This window comes from Tiliqua scincoides, chromosome 2 (genome assembly GCF_035046505.1).
Source record: "Tiliqua scincoides isolate rTilSci1 chromosome 2, rTilSci1.hap2, whole genome shotgun sequence".
Classification (NCBI taxonomy): domain Eukaryota; kingdom Metazoa; phylum Chordata; class Lepidosauria; order Squamata; family Scincidae; genus Tiliqua; species Tiliqua scincoides.
The window spans coordinates 15,903,554-15,927,640 of record NC_089822.1 but is presented as its reverse complement, the minus strand read 5'-3'; the positions used below and the strand labels follow the sequence as shown (position 1 = coordinate 15,927,640).

The window sequence follows — 24,087 nt, the reverse complement described above, 5'->3', positions numbered from 1 at the left end:
ATAAATTTACATCCGTTTACATAAATGAATATATTAAAGATGAACTTATATGAATGAATGAAGGTCTTGCAATAGCTCAAGACCTATAAAAGGCCTTGCACAAAGCAAGGCTGGCCTTTCCTTTGCTGCTACTACTGTATCACAGACATGAAACAAGCAGTGGAGGGAGCCCTCATCCCACAGCTCACGCAAGAGGTCAAACAGTCGCCCTCACACTGAGAGCAGTTGCATCGGGCCAGTGCCAACAAATCTCCAGAGGGCCAGAGGCTCATAGGAGACTGGGGGCTCCCTGAGGGCCGCATTGAGAGGCTTCGAGTGCCACAAACGGCCCCAGGGCCAGGGTTTGGACGCCCCTGGAATGAAATTTGGCATTTTTGTAAAAATAATGAAGGAGAATATGATTTGCACTGATGCAGAAATTGGCAGGGAAGATTCACTATGCATACAGCATGTTTTTATGTAATGGTTAAAAATGGTAAAAACAAAGTAACACTGTTATAATGCAAAATTGGACTTATAAAATGATAAATGCGATATCCTGCTCAATTAACAAACTGAAGCATCTGTGATAGTCCTTAGTGCTACTGACTATGTTTCTAAGCCCCTAACTCCCTCAGAGCTCTGTTGCTTTCACTGGCTGTAGTCTTCTCGGCATGCTCAGAAGCTGCCAAGGAAAATGCATGGAGTCCTATGGAAAGTGAAACTGAGCCACAGTGCATGTTTACTCATGACTAGGCAACCATGCATTAATCCACTGAAAAGGGCAGGTCAAGAGGTATGTATCACCACTAGAACAGTTTCAGTCAGATGAACACAGGCCCCAAAAACATATGAGAAGCAAGTCCCTCTCTCCAAGCTGATAAATGTATTGAGCCTTAAGGAAAGCTTAAACACAGCTACACGGTCGAGTTTACTTGCAAGTAAGTAAATATTTAATGGTTCCTTGCTATGTTGGTGTGTTTTACCCCTGCACTTTAAAACCAGTTTCCACAGCAATTCAATGATATGTTCAATTTTGTTGGTTCAAGTTGCTATCTTCTCAATGTTTTAATCTGGCAATGTTTAATTGATGTTTGGTAACATTAGGTTCACTGTAGTTATTTGTACAAGTAGCATGCAAATCTTAAATGGCTCCTGTAAGTTTAATTCAAGTAGTTGACAGTCACAGGCATAAAACACATATATACTACCTATATGACAGTGATTACATTTGATAAAATGCTTTAAAATTGATTAAAATATTAATTTGGAATAAAAACACATAACACCACTTTCAGCCTTTTTTTTTTTTTTGGCTAACACTGCCATCCTTGAAAAATAAAACCATTTTAGACTGTTTCTTGTTATGGTACCTCAACTAATCACACAATGCAACTATACATTTAAAATACAAAAACACCACACTTAAACCTTGCTGTCTCGCACAGTTCAGATATTCACATATTCAATGTGGTAAAACAAATCTAGATTTTCAAGGTTTAATATCAAATTTTGAAGTTCAATAGGTAGTCAGTTAATAGAAAAATAAAGTACTTGTTTAAATATGCAGGTGTTTGTATGTTAAAAACTCGTAAAAATTATCTACAAGAGTAAGACAGAGCTATTTAAGTACCTTTAGGGGTTCCATCACTTCCAGTAGGAGAACACACCGACTGCGGAGACCTCAAAGAAAAGGATGCTGCATTCCTTATTGAAGAATCGCCATCCTAGGATTATATTAGCCAGTTATTAGAAACAAGCACATTTTCAATAACATACTATTTTTGTTTTGTATAAAAATGGCCATGGGGTAGCTACAAATACTCATATTTTTATTTCATGCAAGGTATTAGAAACTGTGAGGACTTCACTTTATATGAAAATGAAATTATTAATGGTAAAGATGCATAAGCAGTTTTTAACATACAAAGTATTAATAACACTCAATTAAAAATAAGACATTTCTTAATAAGCTTGTGAATAAAAACAAGCTTTGTGCCAGAAGAACCAAGCTATTTAAGCAATTAGTTGTTGCTTCACCAATCTACACAGTCCAGAAAAACTCCTTCATTACCAGAGAGCTAAATTCACCAGTTTGTCTTAGTTCTCAACATATATACAAGACCATCTGAAGAAAGTGAAAAAGACTTTCTTAATTTTGTTTGGAGGCAGAGCAGAATGCAACAAATGAGGGTTAGATTAACTGCTCCTGCGACAGATTTCTATATGTGACAAAGCTGAGAGTTTTACTCTAAACCTGAAGTTCAGTTGATGCCAGCTGCCAAGAGATATTTGCAAAGACCAACCTGCCACTCAAGATACCTCACTGACAAGCATATCCAAACTTCTACTCAAAATACCTCACTGACAAGCATATATCAGGCCAAGCTAGTTATTCAGTACATATGTATGTATTTTACAGAATATTGGCCAAAGAATGCCTCTGTCCAGATGATAATGTTTTTTTAAGAAATACAATTTGCATTGTTTTTACAGACAAGTATTTTGACTTGAATGTTTCCTATCTAAGGTAGTGATGTCTGGACTGAATCTGGGTTACCTTAGAGTAGTGACTGTCAAAGGGGTTGGGCAAGTGGCCTTTTCCTTTAAGAGAGGTCTTAAGCTGGTTGCTAGGCAGAAGAAAACCTGAGTCTGTTCATGTGTGGTTAATTTGTAATCTGGAGTATAAAATGTGGGTGTGGGTTTACAGCAAGGAAGGAAGCTTGGGTTAGCAATCCTTGTGCTGGAGCATGTTATGTGGCTGACTGTCCTGTAATGTTGGTAACTCTTAGCATCCTGTTAGGTAAGCTAGCTAACTAACTAACTTTACTTGTTTTATACACTTCTGAAAATGCATGTTACTAATGTTTATGGAGCAACCAGAGCTCCCTTAAGTGCTAACCTTTTTAAGAATAAAGTTCTTCTATTTTGAAGATTAAGTGCAACTCATTTTATTGACTGTATAAATGTATTTCAAATGAACCTGGGTGCTTATGGTATTGTAAGCAGACCACATTATCCTCAGGAGTTAGCTGGATTAGGTTGGTGAAAGAGCATAACAGTTGCATTCTGCCAGGGTTTGGGAATTCCTCCCAGGAAAGTGTGCAAGAGATTGCAATCTAGGCAATCATCACAGTAAGGGATATGTACAGATGCTTCAGTAAGAAGTAGTGAAGAGCTCTATGTACTTGCATACAGCATCTGAAAAGGAAACATAGCATCAACCTGCAAGCATACTATTCTAAAGAGAAGCTGCTCCACATTGTATCCCTTCCAAAAAGCTTTTCTATGTATCTAAACAGCTTCTCCAACATTCCAAGAAAATACAAGAAATGAAAAACTATTCTCACTCTGCAAAGATTTTATTCTTCTAAAACAGACTTGCATAAATCAGCAATTACAACATCAAACTCACTTTTGAAAGCTACGTGGACAAAACTAGGGCTACAGAAACAGGCTAGGATTCTTGTGGTTTGGTTTATATATAGCAGCACTAAACAGATGCATTCAAAGACAATATTACTGCTGTGCTGTAATTTTCTGTCAACTAACTTATACTACAAGACCAGGCACAGCCTATGTTCTAGCTTTAATTATGTGTAGTGAACTTTTCATCTTTCTGAAATTCACACAACATAGACATAATATCAAACCATGGTTTGTGCATCTGGTGGGCTGCTGTGAGATACAGGAAGCTGGATTAGATGGGCTGTGGGTCTGATCCAGCAGGGCTCTTCTTATGTTCTTAGGCTATGTTGCCCTCTTATCTACTAGGGTTTTGTTCCACACCCCTCCCAGCAGATAAGGAATTCTATGAATGTTGGGGGTCAACTCCCAAAGCTCATACAATTACCTGGAGCCTTGGGAGGCCTCTCCTAGGTTGCACCTGGCCAGCAACCCACTCTATTGGCCTCCACAGGCCTCAGAATAGCCCACATAAGCTTCTGGAAGTTGCCTCCAAAAACCAGAAGTAGACTCTGGAGGCTTCTGTGGGCCATTCTGACACCCACAGAGCCCAATAGTGTGGGTTGTTGGCCTGGTGCAACCCAGGAGAGGCCTCCTGGAGCTCCAGGTTAGTAATTTCAGGTGTAATGCATCTGGACCCTATGTATCCATGGGTAGTTAAAGTCCACAGATACAGGAACTGAGGATGCTGAGGGTCCACTGTAGTTGCTTGCTTCATCTATTTACCCTAAAAATCCTCCAAACAATATTCCTAAGAGTGGTCTCCAAACGAAGATAAATGTTCCAAGCATAATTTGTCAGTGTGGATGTATCTTAACTTTCAAAAAACAGTGTTGTAGGGCCAACCTATGCTTGGCTACCACACAAATCAAAGGACAACATTAAAATAAAGTAGTATTACTTACTTCACTGCTTATTCTGTGCACCATCTGTAGGTAGTCTTCATTTGAGCCATGTCTAGAATTATCAGCATGGTGATTAGCTGAACCACCAGACAACTGACTTGTAACCTTGTTTTCATGTATATTCCTCATCCCACCTGAGACAATGGGACTGGACACTGAAGCTGAAATAAGACAAGTATGAAAGCATGCATTTTAACAGTTGTAGCATAAATCTTCAGAGACAGATTATATATGAAATCTTAATCAATAGAATTTCTTTAAACTAAAGAGAAATCAACATATTTCTGGAGGTGGAATCTTTCAGCACCACATCACCTGAAAAGCAATACAGTCGGCACCACTTAACAACAGGGATTGGGATCGCGATCCCTGTCATCAAGCGGCACCTGATGCAATACGAACCCTCTGCAGGAAAGAAAAGGAACCCTCTGCTTCCCTTCTCTCCAGAGGGTTGGCTGAGCCTCCCAGAGGTTCGGACTGAGAGAAATCATATCTCTCATGCAACTTCCTGGTTCACAGAGGAACCCAGAAATTTCGAGAGACATAATTTCCCTCAGTCTGAGCCTTGCAGAAGCAGCATGCAAACATGAGCTGCTTCTGGGAGACTCAGACAACACTCCGAAGGTGAGGGGAGTCAGATAAGAGATCCTGGTGTTAGCCGGAACATCGCCAAGGGGCGTACATCTGTATATACTTTCTGTATGTCGACAGTTTCCAGTGGGGCAGTATATGCTCCCATGCCTGTGGAACATACTACCCGCTGCTGAACAAGCAGATGTGCAAATAAGGGGGTATGCCCCCATATCCTCTGCTAACATAGTCCATGCTGTGTCACTTACTCCATGCCTCTTTTGTTTGAAATAAACGAGAGCAGGGGATGCTTGGAACTCTGTAAGTAGAAGATGCTATGAGAGGGGGGCAGGTTCCAACTTGCCTGTCCCTGCCTACTTGGCACTTCATAAGTACCACGTAGATAGGGAAAAGCAATTTGGAGTTGTGCTTTTTTACCTCCCACCAGCTGGTGTTGATCCTCTGCCTGTCTGTCCACCACCTTCTCCAGCCTGTTACTACACTGGGTACTCCAATCCTCTTGCCCCAGCCAAGTCAGAAGAGGACTGGAGCACCTAGTGAAGCAGCAGGCTGGAGAAGGCAGTGGACAGACAAGCAGTGGGGCTCCTCTGCACCACGCCCCTCCAAATGTGCCTTCCACAAGATCAAGTTGCCTCATAGTCGGGTTACCCCAACATGGGACATTATACTTAATATAAACTTTACATAAGCCATATATATTGGCTTACTGGAGTATAATATCCAATATATATCCAATAATAATATATTATTAATAATAATATATTGGATATTGGAGTAGTGCTGGTTTGCCCCACCCTACCTGCAAGTCCTCCCCACCCACTGCCCCTCCAATGCCCAGACTGTACAACTGCACAGCTGTGTAGAACCAAACAAACATGCCTAGGTGTAAGCTATGTTATTCTATGCAATAAGTGTGAGAGGTGTCAAAAGTACAGTTCAGGACTACTTGTACAGACCCCTAAAAAATACAAGGTCAATGTGTGGACTTAGGTAGGACTGTGGAAGGATCAGACACACGGTGGTGGGGGGAGAGCAAGTTAGCACAAACCCAATCATAAAGAACTGGATCGCATATATGCATAAGTAATTTATAAAGGACATTGATATTTTACAGTAATGACTTGCACTTCTGTCTGGTTAGGGACCAGAGCATGGATGAAAGTAAAAAAATGGATGAATGTCAAAGCATAGCCTTACTTAGCTTGCAAATTTATTTTGGTTAGTAAAAAACATAACTATATAAAATATATGCAAATGCATGTGAAATCCAAAAAAAAGAAATATCAGCAAACATCATGGAAGGATGGATGAAATCAGAAAGCATGTGGACCAAATTTGAAATGTGGTTATAACTGAAACTAGCGGAAAGAGTAAAGCAATGCAAGTCAAGTGCAATGCAAGTCAAGGCATTGCTGTTTATATTAATCTGAAAAATACCACATTGATTTATGAAAAACAATGCTTAGAAAAATCTAATTGCTAAAAATGAGAAACTTTCAAACAGCTGCAAAACTGTTTAAGAAAGCCAAAAATTTTCCTGAAAAATGCAGGTTCAATTAAACTGAAACAGTATCCCACAAACATTTTGCATTTGCTCCTTAAGTACATTACTGAAATATTTAGAAAACTTTGTAGGTGCCTTATGTTTAGATGTGTCAAGATAACTACCATGGTACATGCCACGTAACAAAAGTTATTGATCTGATGTGCACGTTGGGATGATGATCCCTGCAAGTCTGTGAAGCGAGACATTATGGTAGTAATTTCAACTTTTTCATCTCATGCCACACTGAGAAGGCGTTAAAACTGTCAAGGTGCACCATCAGTTTTATTTTATTTTACACACACAGCACTGCCAGCCTGGGGTTCACATCCCCTAATGGTCCTTATAATATACAACACTCCTCCCAAATTCTTGTGGCACACCTGCAGGCCATTTGTGGCACTCCATGTCGCGGCACAGTGGTTGAAAATCACTGCATTATGGTCTTGCTCTTTGATTCCAGAAGAAAGGTATGAGAGTGTATAGAATCAAACAGGATACCTATGAACTGAATACGCCAAGTCAGTTCCAGCTGGTTGACAGGCCCAGGAATGTCAAAGTGAAGTCTAAGTGTTTTAGGAGTCTTTGCTTGGGATCTGCCACTATAAGCCAAACCTCCAGGAAAAGGGAGATCATTTTCTCTCATTGTTGAAGGATTGCCACAACTATAATACATTTTGTTGACACCCTCAGTGCTATGCAAATACTGAAGGAAAGCACACGATATTGAAAGCACTCAGTGTCAACTCCAATGCATAAATATATCCAGTATTGTGGACATATCACATTGTGGGAACAGCCAACTATATCTGAGAACCAGGTAACTTAATAGAGAAGGGTCAGGATATTCCGTATAATAATTATACAGCATTCCTTAATCTGGATGAAGTACTGATATCACACAGGTCTAGAATAGGATGAAGACCATTGCTTTTCAATTACAGTGATGAAACTCAAAGACTGATGTTGACCTAGATGAGGCAGTGGCTCAACAGGACCTTTCTGGAGAACAGCTATTTTATATCCTAAAGGTTGAGTACAATGTTCAATGGTGAAAGGTTTATAAATTTTATGCCATAGCCAATCTTAACTATGGATCACCCTCCATTGGTCTGACTTGATTGAATTTCAAACTACAAAAGTCATTCCAAATCTCAGAAAGAGTAGGCTGACAGTGATGGCATTCAGAAATACCGCAGAGTTCCCATAACACTGTGCACATTCATCAATAGTGTCAACATCACAGTATCCATGTTAAGCATCAGAACATGGAAGTTAACCACATCCTATTGAAACTGATCTAATTATTTTCAAGCGACCCGACTGCCAGGAGGCAGCCTGAAGGCTGCTGTGAGTTTCTAAGCTTATAGCAACCTGGTTTATCTTCACCTGAGGTAAGTCTAACAATATCTCTAATGGATGGGGGGGGGGCGGGTGGCCATGGAGATATATTCGGTTTTCTGGGTCCACAGGGGCAAGAACCTATCCCCCATGGATACCAGGGCACACCTGTACTGCCAACAAGACAGCTGACCTTGTCAACTTTTCCATTTTCTTCAGATATTCTAGGAAATCATCAGTAGTGGTGCTGAATAGGCCCTCCCCATCAAAAGGCAGATCAAACACATCTTGTTGTCTGAAAGAAGGGAGGCAGATGCCTCCTAACAGTTATCGACCTGGTCAAGGTAACAGATAAACACTTTACAGAAGGTTCCACCAGGACTAACCTAGAAGCAAGGTGAGTTGCTTTGGACAGCAGAAGGAGACAGCACCCCATTGAACACTTCCGCAACTGCCTATGTACCTCTATTCTCGCTCTGCTGTTATATTTTAAACCAGAGCTAGATGGAACAAAGAAGCTGGTAGAAGCACTGCCCCACTTTCAAAAAGGCTAAAACTTCCCTTTTTGTGACAGTGCTTCTCCCTACTTCCTTGTTCCAGCTAACACTGCTGCTCTAATTTCAATTCAGAGTGGTAAACCCAGGATGCAGAGGAAAAAGGTAAGATGGGATGGTGGGTGAGCAGGCAAACAATCAAAGGTTATGGCACCACAGCTGGAGGAGGAGCTTGCCACCACCCTCAGGGATTTTTGCCACTGCTAGTTTTTACCACTGCTGTCTCCTATTATCCCTTCAGTACCTCTAAACTGGTCACAAGGGAGGGAAATCCAGACAGTTCAGAACAAGCAGAGGAACAAAGAATACACACTAATGCATGAGCCAATATAAAAAGAGGTTTGTGAAATCAAGGTGGCCTCAGACACCCATCTTATTTGAGATAGGCCTGTGCTTCACAGTGTGAATCTGTTGTTTCAACCCTTTAGAAGTCTCAAATTGGAAGGTGCTGGCAACTTTATGATAATCTTTCAACAGTTTGTGCCACAATGGAGATATTTTTTCGCGCAAAGAATATACTGATACCTCAACAAGCAAGAGAAGTTAATTTTTTAAATAAACACGGTAGCAGAGGTATAGAACTTTGTCACCACATCCAACTTTCAAAGTCTGTGGAAGCTGAATGTGTTTCTTTTTGTTGGCTAATGAATGTTCCGCTATAAGAACATTCATTCAAGCTGAAGAGCTCAGCTTCAGATGGCTGAAAAGAAAGAACAGCCTCTTCCTGACCTGTGTACATCTGTTCCACTCCACAAATTGAGGAAGGTTACTCCCAAGTTTCTTTTGCTGCCTGAAAAACAAGAAGCACTGGCAAAGCTACCAGGGCATAAGCATTCTTCTGCACTATGATGTAGACTGCTTTATCAATATACACCTGATACTGATAGTACCTGCCCAGACTGGAGGTCACCATAATGATGTTATATAATTTCAGGCCCTTTGTGAGAAACTGACTTTCAACCTGATGGCGCTAATATTTCTGACTCCAATAGTTGTTCCTTGACCAACTCAGAAGAAGAAACTGCAAGAGAAGCTACCCATACAGATGGAAGAACAGGTAATGTTGACATCACTGATAGTAGTACTGTTGAAAATGGGGAAAGTACTGCTGATATTGACACTAAGCGCTGTCAAACAGCAATCCAATGCACACATACCTGTGTGACAGCTCCTTCTGAGGAAAAATGCACAGAACTCTACCATTATGCTCTAAAGACATATTATAAAGAAGATAAATACCTTGCTGCATCTGTGGGTGAGGCGTGTAACTTGGAGGGTGTGAATATGGCAAATATCCTGCAGGGCTTTGAGGAGCATATGGACTAGGCACTGGGCTGTTTTGTGATGCCATAAACCTGTTACCAGAACTTGACTGTGGTGGCACGAATCGACTGAAAAGAGAACAAAAAAAAGCATATATGAATACTAATCTAAGAACACTTTCTCTGTAATTATTCTCTGAGCGTTCACAAGTGCTATACAATTTGGTAAACAGACAACACAATTAATAATAGCTTGATTTATTTCATTTATATCTCACCCTTTCTTCAAGCAGCTCAGGTATATAAGGCAGTGTTTCTGAAACTTCCCAGGAGATTTACTCCCGGGGTAAGTCTTTGTGGGGGCAGGGGCGGAGGCAGCAAAGTGATCCCCAGGATCATGCCCCTGCAGGGGAAGGGGGTGCTATTTTTCAAACTTACATGCTCCCAGGGTCCAGGGCTGTGGGGAGCCCTGCGGAGCGCTTTCAGGGTTCCCTGTGGCTTCTAAACAGTGAAAGTTCCAAGTGCGATGAAATAGGAAATTCCACTTCCAGTTTAGAAGCCGCAGAGAACCCTGAAAGCGCTCCGCAGGGCTCCCCACACCCCTGGACCCTGGAAGCACGTAAGGTTGAAAAATAGCCCCCCTTCCCCCTCAGGGGCACTACTCTAGGGATTGCTTTGCTACCTCTGCCCCCTGCCCCCACCTCTTAAAGGGAAGGGGCATCATTACACGAACTGGTGGGTCGTGACCCACCAGTTTGAGAACCACTGATATAAGGGACTATCCTATTTTATTCATAATCTCCCTGAGAGCTAAGTTAGTTTTAGAAAATGACCAGCCCAAGGCCAAACAACCTTCATGGCTCAGCAAAAAACAATTGTATAGAGCATTGTATAGCATATAGGCAAGAAGGTCTGGTCCAGGCAGAAGGTTTAGTCTAGAGCAGGGGTGTCCAAAGTTTTTGGCAGGAGGGCCACATCATCCCTCTGACACTGTGTTGGGGGCCAGGGAAAAAAGAATTACTTTACATTTAAAATTTGAATAAGTTTACATAAATGAATATATTAAAGATGCTTATATGAATGAATGAAGGTCTTCCAATAGCTCAAGGCCTATAAAAGTTCATGAACAAACAAAGGCTGGTGTTTCCTTCACTGCCACTACTTCATCACAGACGTGAAACAGCAAGCAGTGGAAGGAGCCCTCATCCCACAGTCACCCTCATGCTGAGAGCAATTGCATCGGGCCAGTGTGGGCTCCAACAAATTTCTGGAGGGCCAGAGGCTCATTGGAGACTGGGGGCTCTCTCAGGGCCACATTGGGAGTCCTTGAGGGCCACAAATGGCCCCAGGGCCGGGGTTTGGGCACCCCTGGTCTAGAGGTTAGAACAATCATACAAAACATACAAACAAAATTTGAGACATAAAAAATTATGCATGGGAAGGATAGAGTGGATAGAGAGATGCTCTTTTCCCTCTCACACAACACCAGAACCAGGGGACGTTCACTAAAATTGAGTGTTGGGAGAGTTAGGACAGACAAAAGAAAGTATTTCTTTACTCAGTGTGTAGTTGGTCTGTGAAACTCCTTGCGACAGGAAGTAGTGATGGCATCTGGTCTAGATGCCTTTAAAAGGAGATTGGACAAATTTCTGGAGGAAAAATCCATCATGGGTTACAAGCCATGATGTGTAAGTGCAACCTCCTGATTTTATAAATGGGCTATGTCAGAATGCCAGATGCAGGGGAGGGCACCAGGATGCAGATCTCTTGTTGTCTTGTGTGCTCCCTGGGGCATTTGGTGGGCCACTGTGAGAGACCGGAAGCTGAACCAGATTGGCCTATAGACTGATCCAGCGGGGCTGTTCTTATGTTATGTCATTAAGCCCAAAGACAACGTCTGAAGGTTGCCAGTTCAAGAACACCGGAAGCTTCCATGTGCAGCGAGACTTCGAAGCTGGCTGCAGCTGCTTCTCAGTGTGGGAGGCGAAATGGCCAGAACGAAGACCAGACAGAAAAAGGTCCACCTGGAAAGTAGTGTGTTCTAGAAACTTTGTTTATTGTAAAAAAAACTCCTTGGGGGTTTAGAGAAAGCCTGCCCTTGTAAACTGCCTTGAATAAAGCCAAAGGAGCAATCCAATGGCCAGAAGTGCACTACAAAAATAACAGTATTATTATTTATATACATTCTTTGGGCAGTTCTTATAGTAGCCCTGTATTTAAGTATCGATATTACCCCCATACTTCAAGGGAGGGGGAAAAGACTGAAAATGAATTCAAAATTAAACTCGCTTACAATTATGGTTTAGTAACATCTGCAATTAAATACAGTTGGCCTGTGTTATCCATGGAGGTTCGGATTCTAGAACCCCTGTGGATACAGAAATCTGCAGCTGCCCTCCACGGGGTTCAGAAAGCCGCCCAGAGCATTTTTAAGGGAACTTCCTAGTTTTTGTTTTTGTTCCCTTTTTTGCCTGTGGGAGTCATTCTTCATTCCGCGGATGCCCACAGCTTCTGCAGACTTCAGAAAGCCTCCAGAGGCTCCAGGTCAGCCTGCACCGCAGGTTCAGGGACCCACAGATAAAGACATCCATGGGATTCGAATTCATGGATAGTGCAGGCCACCTCTAGTATAAAACGTTTAGAAGCTTAAAGTACATCAACTGAGTATGCTAGCATCCAGAAATTGTGTTTCTTCCTTCTTTCTCCTATAGTAGAACAAAAAAGTGGAGGAGGGAACAACGACTAAGATCTAGAGGACAGACTATAAACCCCTACTGTTATAGCCTGTACAAATGTTGCTTGCAGCCACTCTCTTGGCCACATTTAATAACTGTACTAAACTATAGCACTTGTACATGCCTATCCTCTCAGGTTGTAATTGCATACGGATATGGCTTGAGGACCAACTTACAGAATGCTAATAAAACATTTCTCCTGTGTGGTGAAAGCATGAAAATATAACCAAGAGAGTTATCAAAACATTAGTTTGAGGAGAATGTGTGTGCACCAAATGCATGTTCTGCTGAATCCTGCCCTCAAGCGTCTTGCACCACTCTATGCTCCATTTTCTGTTACAGACGTATGCCGCTTGACGATGGACAGCATATATGATGGTGGTCAAAGCACAATTAAAATGCTCTTAATGAAGCAATCGCATCTCCAATAGCCTGTAGCAGAGTGTCTGTTTACAGAACAGAGAGGCTCTTAATGCAAAGAAGAGACAATCTATCTCCAGCAGCCTGTGCAGCCAGCTAGTGGCTAGCAGGGAGTGTCTGTTTGCACATCAAATGCAGTCAATTGGACTGAATGTTCACTTAATGACCTAATCACATAACAGGGATCAGAGAATGCATCTCTGTCCTTAAGTGGCACACACCTGTATTATGGTTCATCTAGGCTGGAACTGAAGATTTGGAAAGGTAGCAGCCCTTGTTAATGAATAAAATATAATGCACTTGAATACTTCATAAATACTTACAAATGTGGTATATAGAAAAATGACCAAAACAAGTTTACAAACTATATTACCTGGAAGGGCTATGAGAGATAGTGGTTTGTTGATAATTGGAAGATGCAGGACTACCATGCATGGAATTTTGAGAGAGTTTGTACTGTGGCATCATCATTCCTAAAAAATATAGTTTTAAAAGTTAAATACAAATATTTATTCACTTGTAGATTTATTCTTTGTTTTGTTTCCCAAATTACTAACTTTTCATACACACTCTAAATTGGCCATAATCCAGGTAAGCACAAAATCCATCCTCAGCAATACAGATCACACCACAGCTTTATGCAAATTTTCTGAGCCATTAAGGGCGCAATCCTAACCCACTTTCCAGCACCAACATAAAGGCAATGCAGCTCCGAGGTAAGGGAACAAACATGAGGAACCCTCTGAGAGTGCCACCCAACTGCAGGATGCAGCTTACCCCACTGGCACTGTTATGCCAGTGCTGGAAATTTGGTTAAGATTTGAGCCTAAGATGTTTATCTTTATCAGTGTTTATCTTTAGCAGTGCTAGACAACTGCTAATGTTACAGTTAGAAAACCAAGCCACAGTCTAATTCTATACTTTAAAAGGTAACTATGGCTCAAGTCAGATGTTGCACCAAATCCTGATTTGTACTAACAATAGTCCAGAACACAAACCATGATTTGCATGTTCCAGCTGACAACTCTAAACAAGGATTTGTTGGTACATCTGCTCTACGGTTTCCATCTGTTCTGCACTTCCATTTCTGAAGTGGCTTTGGATGCAGAGCAATGCCCATACCTATGGTTCGTCAATTTTGACATCACACCAAGCCATAGTTGCCACCTGTCACTACATGCTTCCAATAGTGCTCTACAATATTTTTGTCTCATAGCTGTTACAAAGATTGATTGATCCAGTATTCCTTAAGGAATGCAAAGGCCCAGAAAGAAAAGTCTTGAGAAAGGCAAGCCTGTTCTTTCCTATTTCTCTGAGCACTAATAATGTTTCCAAAGAATGACCAAACGTTAAGTCAAACCAGAGGGAGACCTGAAACGAATAAAAAAAGTACTAACAGCTATATGCATTTGTGAGCACTATGACAGCCATCACCACCTAGTAGTTCTAAGTGAAACATGTGGCTTGGGATAAACCTGAACCAACTTCCCTAAGCTATTAAACATTTACTTAGTGTCAACAGTATGCCAGGTTTTGGAAAGAACATATGGAAAGCATCTCCCCAGGGAAGCGATGCACTTGTTTGAAAGAAAACAGCAATTTGTCTAGTAATTAGTCTGAATCATAGCTTTTTCATCACTAACACTGGAGTGATCAAGACACACTGCATGTAATAAAAGCAAAACAAATCGGAATCTGATACAGAAGTCTTGACTCATTTAAGTTATCACAATGAATCCTTGCTAGCTGGGCAAGAGGCACTTTTTCAAGTGGTGCTCCTCTTATATTTAGAAAGGGGAGAGTAACTATCCCTATTCACCTCAGCACAGTATCTTTTCTAGTGGCTGTTGCTGGTCTGCATTTTTTTAGATTGTGAGCCCTTTTGGGACAGGGAACCATTTAATTATTTTACCTAGCTTATAAACCACTTTACAAACTTTATGTTAAAAAGCAGTATATAAATACTGTTAATAATTAATAATAATAAATGTAGCTTTATGGCATTATTTTGCTTGGAAATTAGAAAAAAATGAATAAGAACTCTCACCACTTTGTACCCCATATCTGTTTTGCATGCTTTTCTCCCTGAAAACGTTAGGATTCCTCGCCAGGACAGCCTGCAGCAAGACAGGTATATCTCCTTCTGGATCATCGCTGCCAAGGTTATCTTTCAATTCTCTGTCATTGAAGAGACAGACACACAAGGAGTAATGAATATGTTCTCAAAATTGAGGAAGTTACCAAACAAAATCTGTGAAATCATCATCAACTTTGGAGAAATTACAGGGAGAAAAGTCCCTTCAAATGGGGACTGCTACAATTCGTTCCTGAAATAGGGAGAATATACTTTTAACATTTGATCTATTTCCCGATACTACAATTTCATACATGTGAAGTTATTCCTAAAGTCTTCACAAAGGCATCTCACAAAACATTAACATCCCTTGAACACTTCCTTGCTGTAATATTGTTTGACATCAATGTAGTATTATTATTCATAGCTTTGCATTTTTCCAAACACCTATTGTCAATAACACATGCCTATAAAGAAAACAAAGCCTACTATGTGACCAAAAGGACAGTATATTGGAGTTTTGGTCAAATCTTGGAGTTCTACGTGCTAAATGGCGAGTCTCCTTGTTTTATACATTGATAGCAGAAATGTATACTTATTTAAACAATTTATCTGTATCATTTCAAATTTCCAAACTCTGTATTTTTAAGCTGTAAGCAAAATCTTCCTTTTGTCTATACAAACGCTACTCAGCAAGGGCTATAGTCTCATAATTATCTCTGTTCAGAGGTTTCGTACTTTTACTTATTATTGACTTGGAAGGGAAGCAGTGCAGCTTCAGCTGAGCTCATAAGAATGCAAATACGACAGGGGAGAAAAAGAAACTAAAAGGTATTAAAAAGAAAACACTAAGTATGTTTCACAAAGACAAAAGTCAAAGTCTATTATGTTGAATTTGGAATCCAATCTCATAACCAACAAAAAAGTTTTGGAGACCTAGAGAAAGATATTCGACTTTTTATCCTAGCCTACGCAAAGAACTAAGAGTATCCACATTTTTACAATAGTGACAAGACACCAACTCAATGCCTTGAACTTCACTGCTATGAAAGAGAAAACATAATACAATCATTTGTTGCAACCTTCGCAGCAGTGAAGATCAAGTAGACTGTTCTCCTTTCTCCTTAAAAAAAAAAAAGTACTGTCGATACTCTTAGCTCTTTCTGGAACACAGAATCTGATGTGCAATATATTGCTGGTTACCAATTCAAAAACAATACTTTATAAACATAAAAAGGGTTTCTGGTCTTTTTATCCACAGGGGATCCATTCCAAGACCAACTCACCCCAGAAACAGGAATCCACAGATAAGCAAATCTCAGCCACATCCAGTCTGACAAGCAAACTGGAAAGTGGCTTTCTGAGGCCCGCGGAGGTTTCCGCAGGCCTCAGCAAGCCATTTCCAGCTTGATCAGCAAAGTGGGTAGTGGCTTTCCCCCACATCCACATCATCCACTTTGAGTCAAATCTGCAGATGCCTGATCCACCGATCACACTGTATTCCGGATTCACTGCAGAAAAATACATGGCCGTGTATAATTATTCTGAAGCTCTGCTCTCTGCTAGATTTTAACAATCCATTTATGTCTACAAGCCATCTATGATCATTTCACTCATGACTAACTATAATAACATTCATTTATGAAGCATCATAAAGTACATACATGTGATCTGTTGACACCTGATTGAGGCTGTGCACGAGCTGGGAAACAAGATTTTCATCCCTACAGGCCAAAAGGCAGTTCACTTCTTCTGCAATTCGTCCATTAAAGAGCAGGCTTTTTGTAGTTGTAGCAGGTAAAGGCGATGGAAGAGGCAGCTGGTTCAAAACTAATTTTAAAAGGAGGAAAAAATAAAAAAAATTATTACACTAAAACTGAAAGTTTAGAAACCAAGTCTTCCCTCAGCACTTCTGCTGCTACCTTCAGAGCTGCATCACCGGAGGTTAAGACTGGGCTCAGGGATAAGTCTCATGATATAATTTGTGACTAGCCACAATTCCTAAGGTCTTTCTTGTGTGTTAAATTGTTTGCTATTTTCTTCCTAAGTTTTATATGAGCACAACTCCTCTGAATGTGCTCTAAAAGTGATAAATTTTGCTCCTCTGCTTCTGACAGCAGGAAAGTAACACTGACAATCTCCAACATGGAGTTCCCCGCTCTATACCTTCCAATGTGGGACCTAAACATAGTGGTAGGCTTACAGAAAGACAGCATGTTTTAAAATAAATAAAAACTTTTAAAACTGAGAAGTTCGTCAGGAATGAAATTTATGACAAAAGCAGTCACTTCTTCATACAGTGCATAATTAATCTGTGGGATTTGTTATCCAAACAAACGAGGGAGCACCACTAGCTTAGATGGCATTAAAAAGGGATTATCCAGATTCATGGAAGAACAGTCTGTCAACGGATACTAGTCAGGATAGCTATGTGCTACCTCCAGGGTCAGTATGCCTCTGCATAAGGTCTTGCAGGAGTGTAATGATGGGTGGGAAATATGCCTCTCTCCTACTTGTGAACTGGTTTCTCATCCAGGGTAAGAAACAAAATGCTGGACTAGACCGGGCTGACCAAGTACAACTTTTCTTAAGCTAGTCCAGTGATGGTGAACCTTTTAGGCTTCACGTGTCAAAAATTCAGAAAATGACTAACTTGATTCTGCTGGTGTCCCCCACCCCACCCTCCAACAAAATAGAAACAAATCTTTACATATTTATGTTTGTTTTTTTAAAATACAGCACAATCATATGTGGTGCTATGATTTATACATCAAATAATTACAAAAATGAAATATGCCTAAAATTCAGGTGGTGTTGGTGAATGCCGGCATGACACCCAAAACACTGTGATGTGTCACCTTTGACATTTGTATAATAGGTTTGGACATAACTGCTCTAGTCTGTTTTGTTGTTGTTTTGTTCTGTTTTAATTATTTTACAAAGAGAGAGTAAGTCTGAATCATTTCCTTGATGCTACTGCTGAGGCTGTGATCCAAAACACTCCTGTCCTCCAAGCACCCAGTGCACACAGGGGTTTCCCCAACTGAGGGCAACAAATTCTAAAAAATACAGTCCCATCTACCTCCCTTCTCTTAGATTAGGGTTCTCCAAACTTTATGGCAGGAGGGCCGCACTGTATATCTGACACAATATTGAGGGTCAGAAAATAAATCATACATACATGGAGAACCGACATGCTGAGAGTTTGAGTTAACACAATAAGTGGATGAGAGTGGAAGGAGGAGAGGAGCAAAGGGCAAAATTGATTTGCATAGGAAGAGGGGGAATAATGGATTTTGAAAAAGAATCAAGCAACCTACAATGCAAATCACAAACTATTTTTTGTCTCAGTTTCTGCTCTGTATAAGTTTAATATAGACATTAACTTATATTTATATTCTAGATTTCCCAGCACTGATATACAGGTGCGCGCCAGTTAACAACTATTTGCTTAACAACAGACTGCATATATGATGGTGGTCAAAGCACAATAAAGATGCTCTTAATGAGGCAATTGGGTCTCCCATAGCCTACAGCAGTGTCTGTTTACACAACAGTGAGGCTCTTAATGCAAAGAAAAGTGTCTTGCAGGGAGTGTCTGTTGACACAACAAAGGCAATCGATTGGACTGAATGTTCACTTAATGACCTAATTGCATAACAGGGATAGTGGGTTAAGTGGCGCACACCTGTATCTCTCAGTCAGCCACGAGAGGTGCTTAATGTAATACAATTTTCCATTACATTCAGTACCTCTAGTGGTTGAATGCGATAAATACGAATGCTTGGAAACCGAAAAGTGCATCTTTAGAGGAATTTTTAGCACTGTGTCACTGGGGAACCTCAAGGACTGGATGTGGCCCATGGACCAGGATTTGGAAACCCCTGTTTTAGACCAAAAAGAGGTTTTATGATACTACAGCATTCAAGCCATATTGCACCATGCACTAGAGCAGGGGTCTCTAAACTTTTTGGCCAAAGGGCCACATCAAATAGCAGGTACAGTGTTGAGGGCCGGGAAAAAAAATTAAATAATAAAATTTAAACAAAAACATTAGAGATAGAAAGATGAATTAATAAATGAATGGGCTCAAATGCCCAGGAATTATCGAAACACCAACACAGCCCAAGAAAAAAAGCACACACTTAAATGGCCCCCATTCCCCCACCCCAGAAGCACAACTCGTTGTTTGGTCAACTGGGCCAGAGGCTCTCAGGGGATCAGAGGCTGGCCGCGGGCCGGATAGAGGCTGGTCGCGGGCCGCATCTGGCCCCTGGGCCGGGGTTTGGTGACCCCTGCACTAGACTGTGCTCCACAGAACCAAGTTCCACTCAAATTTATTCATAAAGTTTTTTTCTGTCAACAATGAGATTCCACTAATTCACAACATTTTCTGTCCAAGAGGACACAATTCTTTTATCACTCTGCCCTCTGACACCAACACACACGCAGGGGGAGGGAGGGAGGGAGAAAGAAACACTATTTTTAAAAAAATGCCTTAAAATAATAGTATTTTGTTCCCAAAACACTTTAATTATTGAACTGTTACAAATCTTTAAAAGGTACTTACGGTCTGTGAGACTAGCAATCCCTGCAAGAGTAGTGATGGGAACATGAGGCATATCCCCATTCATCCTGAAGTGCTGGGATGGTAGTGCCTACACACAGAGTTTACTTTGGGTGCCAGCTACCATTACTTTCCATCTCCCAAGTACTGCAAAGAAACAAAGAAAGATTCAATTTACAAAGGTCCATAAAAGATAGACAACTATAAGCAAAACAGAGGTATAGCAAACATTTTTTTAACCTATCGAGAAAAACTATAGAAAGGTGTATTGATTTCATCAACCTATCCTAGAAGAAAACTGAACTTTGTTGAGATTCATGTGATTGGAATCACACTTCCTTCAAGGAAAACTGCTTACCAGGCAAACAGTCAATCTGCCCTGTGATACACATGTGCAAGTAGAACTTTCAGAGTCTGTTCATTTTTTTTCTATTCAACTGTAATGCTCATAAAGCAGAAGGACATAAGATAATTCTTCTCTGCACCAGTTCATCCTAGTGTTATGGATTCTTTTCAGTTTGTACAAACTGATGATCCTGCCTACATGTCTGTCTACATGTCTGCTCTATCCTAGCCCAGCATGGTTTATTAGATTGGCATGAGAGGGACTGGCCAAGTGGACTGGGAGGGTATTGAATTCATCTTTGAGAGAGAGGGTATTGTTATTATCTTTAAAACTGGAAGTGGCAAACCCCCTTCTTGAAGAAGCCATTTCTCGGTCTCTCAGCGCCCCCCAAGCTAGCAGCACATGGAAACCCAAGCAGCACATGGAAACAACCCTATTTCTCCATTTCTCAGCGCCCCTCCGCCACTTCCATGACTCGTAAGTCAGCATACTTTCCTTCCCATTCAAAAGTTCTGCGCCTTCTCCCCTTTCCAGCAACATCCCCACACCCCTGCAGGTTCTTCCCATTCAAAAGTCCCGCACCTTCTCCCCTTTCCAGCAACATCCCCGCACCCCTGCAGATTCTTCCCAATCAAAAGTACTGCATCTTCTCCCTCTCAGCGTCTGCCTGCCCCCGACACAAAGCTCACTCCAGCAGCATTCACCAGTCCCGCGATTTCTCACCCCCATCCGATGGCTGGCCTCAGCTGTGGCCTCCCTGAACTCCTACTATTTGGATGGGTGCGGCTTCTGCAGAACTCTCACAATAGTGGGAAAGCTCTGCAAGGCCTGCCTTTCCCCTACTGCTGCTGCCGCAAAGAGCAGTCGCAATCGGTCAGGGAGGGCTCCGACAGGTCTCCAGCGGGCCTAATGCCCACTGGAGATGGGGGGCTCCCTGGGGGTCTCCGTGAGCCACAAATGGGCCGCAGGCCAGGGTTTGCCCACCTGTCATAAACCATGAGAATAAGTGCTCCCGTTGCATGCATCTAGTGGTGCCCTGGTACCTGCAGAGGTTCCATTCTGGAACCCCCACAAATACAGGAAACTACAGATATGCAGGACACCCCCATGCACTTATTATTTCAGAGGTTCCCAAACTGCATTGTGACACCTTTGGACATTGGGAGGCACAGGGTCCCTGAACCCATGGGGCCATAGTTACTCTGCTATAAGGCAAGAAATTTCTGTCAATAACTCAACCGTAGATCCTCTTTGTCTTATGTGCAGGTTACTCAGGGGTCAGGGCTATTCAGGCATGTTGGGGCAGTCAGGAGAAGCCCGAGGATAGCAAAAGAACAAAGAGGAGAATTAAGTTCTCTCCTCTCCAGTCCGTTCCATTACACAGAAGGGGGGAATAGCGTACAGTACTTCATAAGCACCTTGTTAATCTCTTCAAAAATAGTGGAGGGGCTCACATGCTTTTCCCCCTTTCAATCAGGCTACAGGGCAACCAGTCTCCAGGTTAACCAGGTTCCAAGGCAAGCTGCAGTCAAAGTTAACATCTCCATCCTCCTGGGTGCACCTGCACACACTCATTCCTTGTTGCTTGTCTCTCCACTGTGAATTTAATTGCATACTCCCAATTATGTGCTATATATTGTATGTTATATGTTGAGTCTCTGGCATAATGCACAAGACACCTTAAAACAGTGGCATCGCTAGGGGGTGCGGGCTGCACTGGGTGACACGCAAGGGGGGGTGACACGCATTGGGTGATGACACGCTAAAATCACGGTTTTAGGAGCAACCCTGTCATGCCATATACTATTGAATGTGGAATTTCCAGCAAAATGCAATGCAAAAAAACCAGAATGAAATCGCTCCTTTCCTTCAAAAGTTATGGCCAAAAATCTGGAAAGAAAAAAATGCATGGAGCCCTATGGAAAGTGAAACTGAGCCGTATCGCGTGTTTACTCATGAGCAGGTGTACTTGTCATAGTCCGTCAGAAAGGGCAGGCTGAGAGGAATTCAACGACACCAGAATGGTCCCTATCCAATGAATGCAGCCCCCAAAAACACCTGAGAAGGAAGTCCTTTCCTCCCAGCTGCGAGTGTATTGAGCCCTACGGAAAGCAAAACTAAGCCATGTGGCCGCGTTTACTCGCGAGTAGGCGAACGTGCCTTAGTCCGTCGGAAAGAGCAGGCTGAGAGGACTCCAACAACAACAACAAATACAACGTCAGAATGGTCCTGATCCAATGAATGCAGCCCCCCCCCCAAAAAAAATAAGGTGTTAATAAGTTGACACAGGGTGTGTGTGTGTGTGTACAAGTTTTCAAAATCACTAAAATCAGAGTTTGGAGGAATAATACCATCATATATCAATCTGTAATTTCATGCAGAATGCAATGAAACAAACCACATTGAAATATCTGTGTTCTATCAAAACGTACAGCCAAAAAAACAGTGGGGGCGGGGCGATGGTACAATTCAGATCTTATTTTCTCTCTCTCACTCCTTTCAACCTCTATCACTTCCCTCCCTCTATCACTTCTCCATTTCTCTTTCTCTTCCCAATAGGGCGCTCAATTCGCCTTCTACTCTGACCTCTTTCTCTCTCTTTCAGTTTCCACGTCTCCTTCCAGCCTCCACAGTGGCTGATGCAGCATCCCTCCACAATGCTCTCTCTTCTGTCTCATCATCGTGTATGTGTTTTGTAAATGGAGGGAGGAAGTGGGGGTTGGCTGGGCATAATCAAGCCTAGATGAATCAAATGTATTACACAATTTAAAAAACAGAAATGTGTTCTGTATTATGTACACTTTATAAATGGTGAGAGAAAAAGTTGAGATTAATTCCTAGCAGGGCAGGCAGTAACAGATTAACTGTCTATGGAATTCACTGCCAAAAAATATGGTAATGACCATTACCATGGATGGCTTTAAAAATTGGACACATTCATGGAGGACATGTGTATCAATGGCTGCTAGCGATGAGTTAATCACTCTGAGTTAATTCCAGATCCAGTAGCAGTGTGGCATACAGTGGCACTCTGAATACCATTTGCAGAAGAGCAATGACAAGAGAGTACTTTTGAATCCTTCATTATTTTCTTGTACATCTTGAGAAATAATAAGCAAGACAAATGAAATGTCAATAGAATACACACAATACATCACCAACCTCAGTAATTTAATTGATTCACGGTGGTAATCTTTCATCCACCAAATGTAGGTATCTTCGTTCAAATTTAGAAGACAGAAATTACTTCATTTTCTATTGATGCATCACTTTATACCAAGGCAACAGGGAAATAGTTAATGACTTTTTTCCCATTCAGTCATATTATGCAAAAATGAAAATAGCATGCTTTGCACAAGCATGAGGCAAAGTCACATCTGACTTTCTACGTATGAATCAAGATTTGGCCACAAGAGGGTGCACTGCATATTTTCAGATCAAAGTTACTCTTCAAAAGTCTTATTTTACTTGTATCAAAATCTGCATGCAACAAGTGAAATATGAAAAATATAAAGGGCGTCTGAAAACTAAACATGGCATTAAAGGCATCACAAAATCAGACATTTTAATGGTACAGATAACTGTCCTCAAGTCAAGGACTCAGGATTAATAGTTTAAATCAAGGAGACTGGAATCAGCAAGAAAAGAGCAAAAGATTTAAAATGTCAATTTCCTATGTATGTCATGTATTTCCTAAACAAGTACACATTTTATATTTTTATATAAAATACTTAAATAAACTATTTCATAATTACTAAGAACATACCCTTAAACAGGGGTGTCAAACATAAGGCCGGCAGGCTGAATATAGCCCTCTGAAGCTCCTTATCCAACCCTCAGACTCTCCCAGCAACATCACCAGCTGCTCTCAGCTGCTGAGCTGTGCTGTGGTATCACTTCTGAACAGGTGTCCTGTGTGATTGGGCTCTTCCATATTTTGAAAATATGAACAAAATTTATGCATTGTCTCTTCTGTTATTTGCAGCTATTGAATTCCTGAGAAAAAAATGTTTACTTCAGGTCATGACTTGCTTAATGACATCACTTCCTGCTTAATGGCATCACTTTCAGCCCTCAGCAGACATCATGAATGCTATCTGGAATGCTGAATGAAATGAGTTTGACACCCTTGCTCTAAAATGTTTGGGTTATGTAACTTAAGAACATAAGAACAGCCCCACTGGATCAGGCCATAGGCCCATCTAGTTCAGCTTCCTGTATCTCACAGCGGCTCCCAGGGAGCACACAAAACAGCAAGAGACCTGCATCCTGGTGCCTCCCTTGCACCCTTATACCCTTTGCATT

At 41.4% G+C, this 24,087-nt stretch overlaps 1 protein-coding gene across 3 annotated transcripts in view; it reads right to left on the bottom strand.

The window, feature by feature from the left end:
• NIPBL (NIPBL cohesin loading factor) overlaps positions 1-24,087 on the bottom strand; it is a 209,258-nt gene that overhangs the window by 94,838 nt on the left and 90,333 nt on the right. For all 3 annotated transcript variants that reach the window (XM_066618315.1, XM_066618317.1, XM_066618316.1), the window contains exons 2-8: positions 19,440-19,583; positions 16,534-16,699; positions 14,843-14,973; positions 13,169-13,268; positions 9,618-9,769; positions 4,350-4,510; positions 1,613-1,706 (exon numbers count right to left, since the gene is read on the bottom strand). In XM_066618315.1, coding sequence (XP_066474412.1) covers positions 1,613-1,706; positions 4,350-4,510; positions 9,618-9,769; positions 13,169-13,268; positions 14,843-14,973; positions 16,534-16,699; positions 19,440-19,503 — 868 coding nt within the window. In that variant the 5' untranslated portion in view covers positions 19,504-19,583. The remainder of the gene's footprint in view (positions 1-1,612; positions 1,707-4,349; positions 4,511-9,617; positions 9,770-13,168; positions 13,269-14,842; positions 14,974-16,533; positions 16,700-19,439; positions 19,584-24,087) is intronic.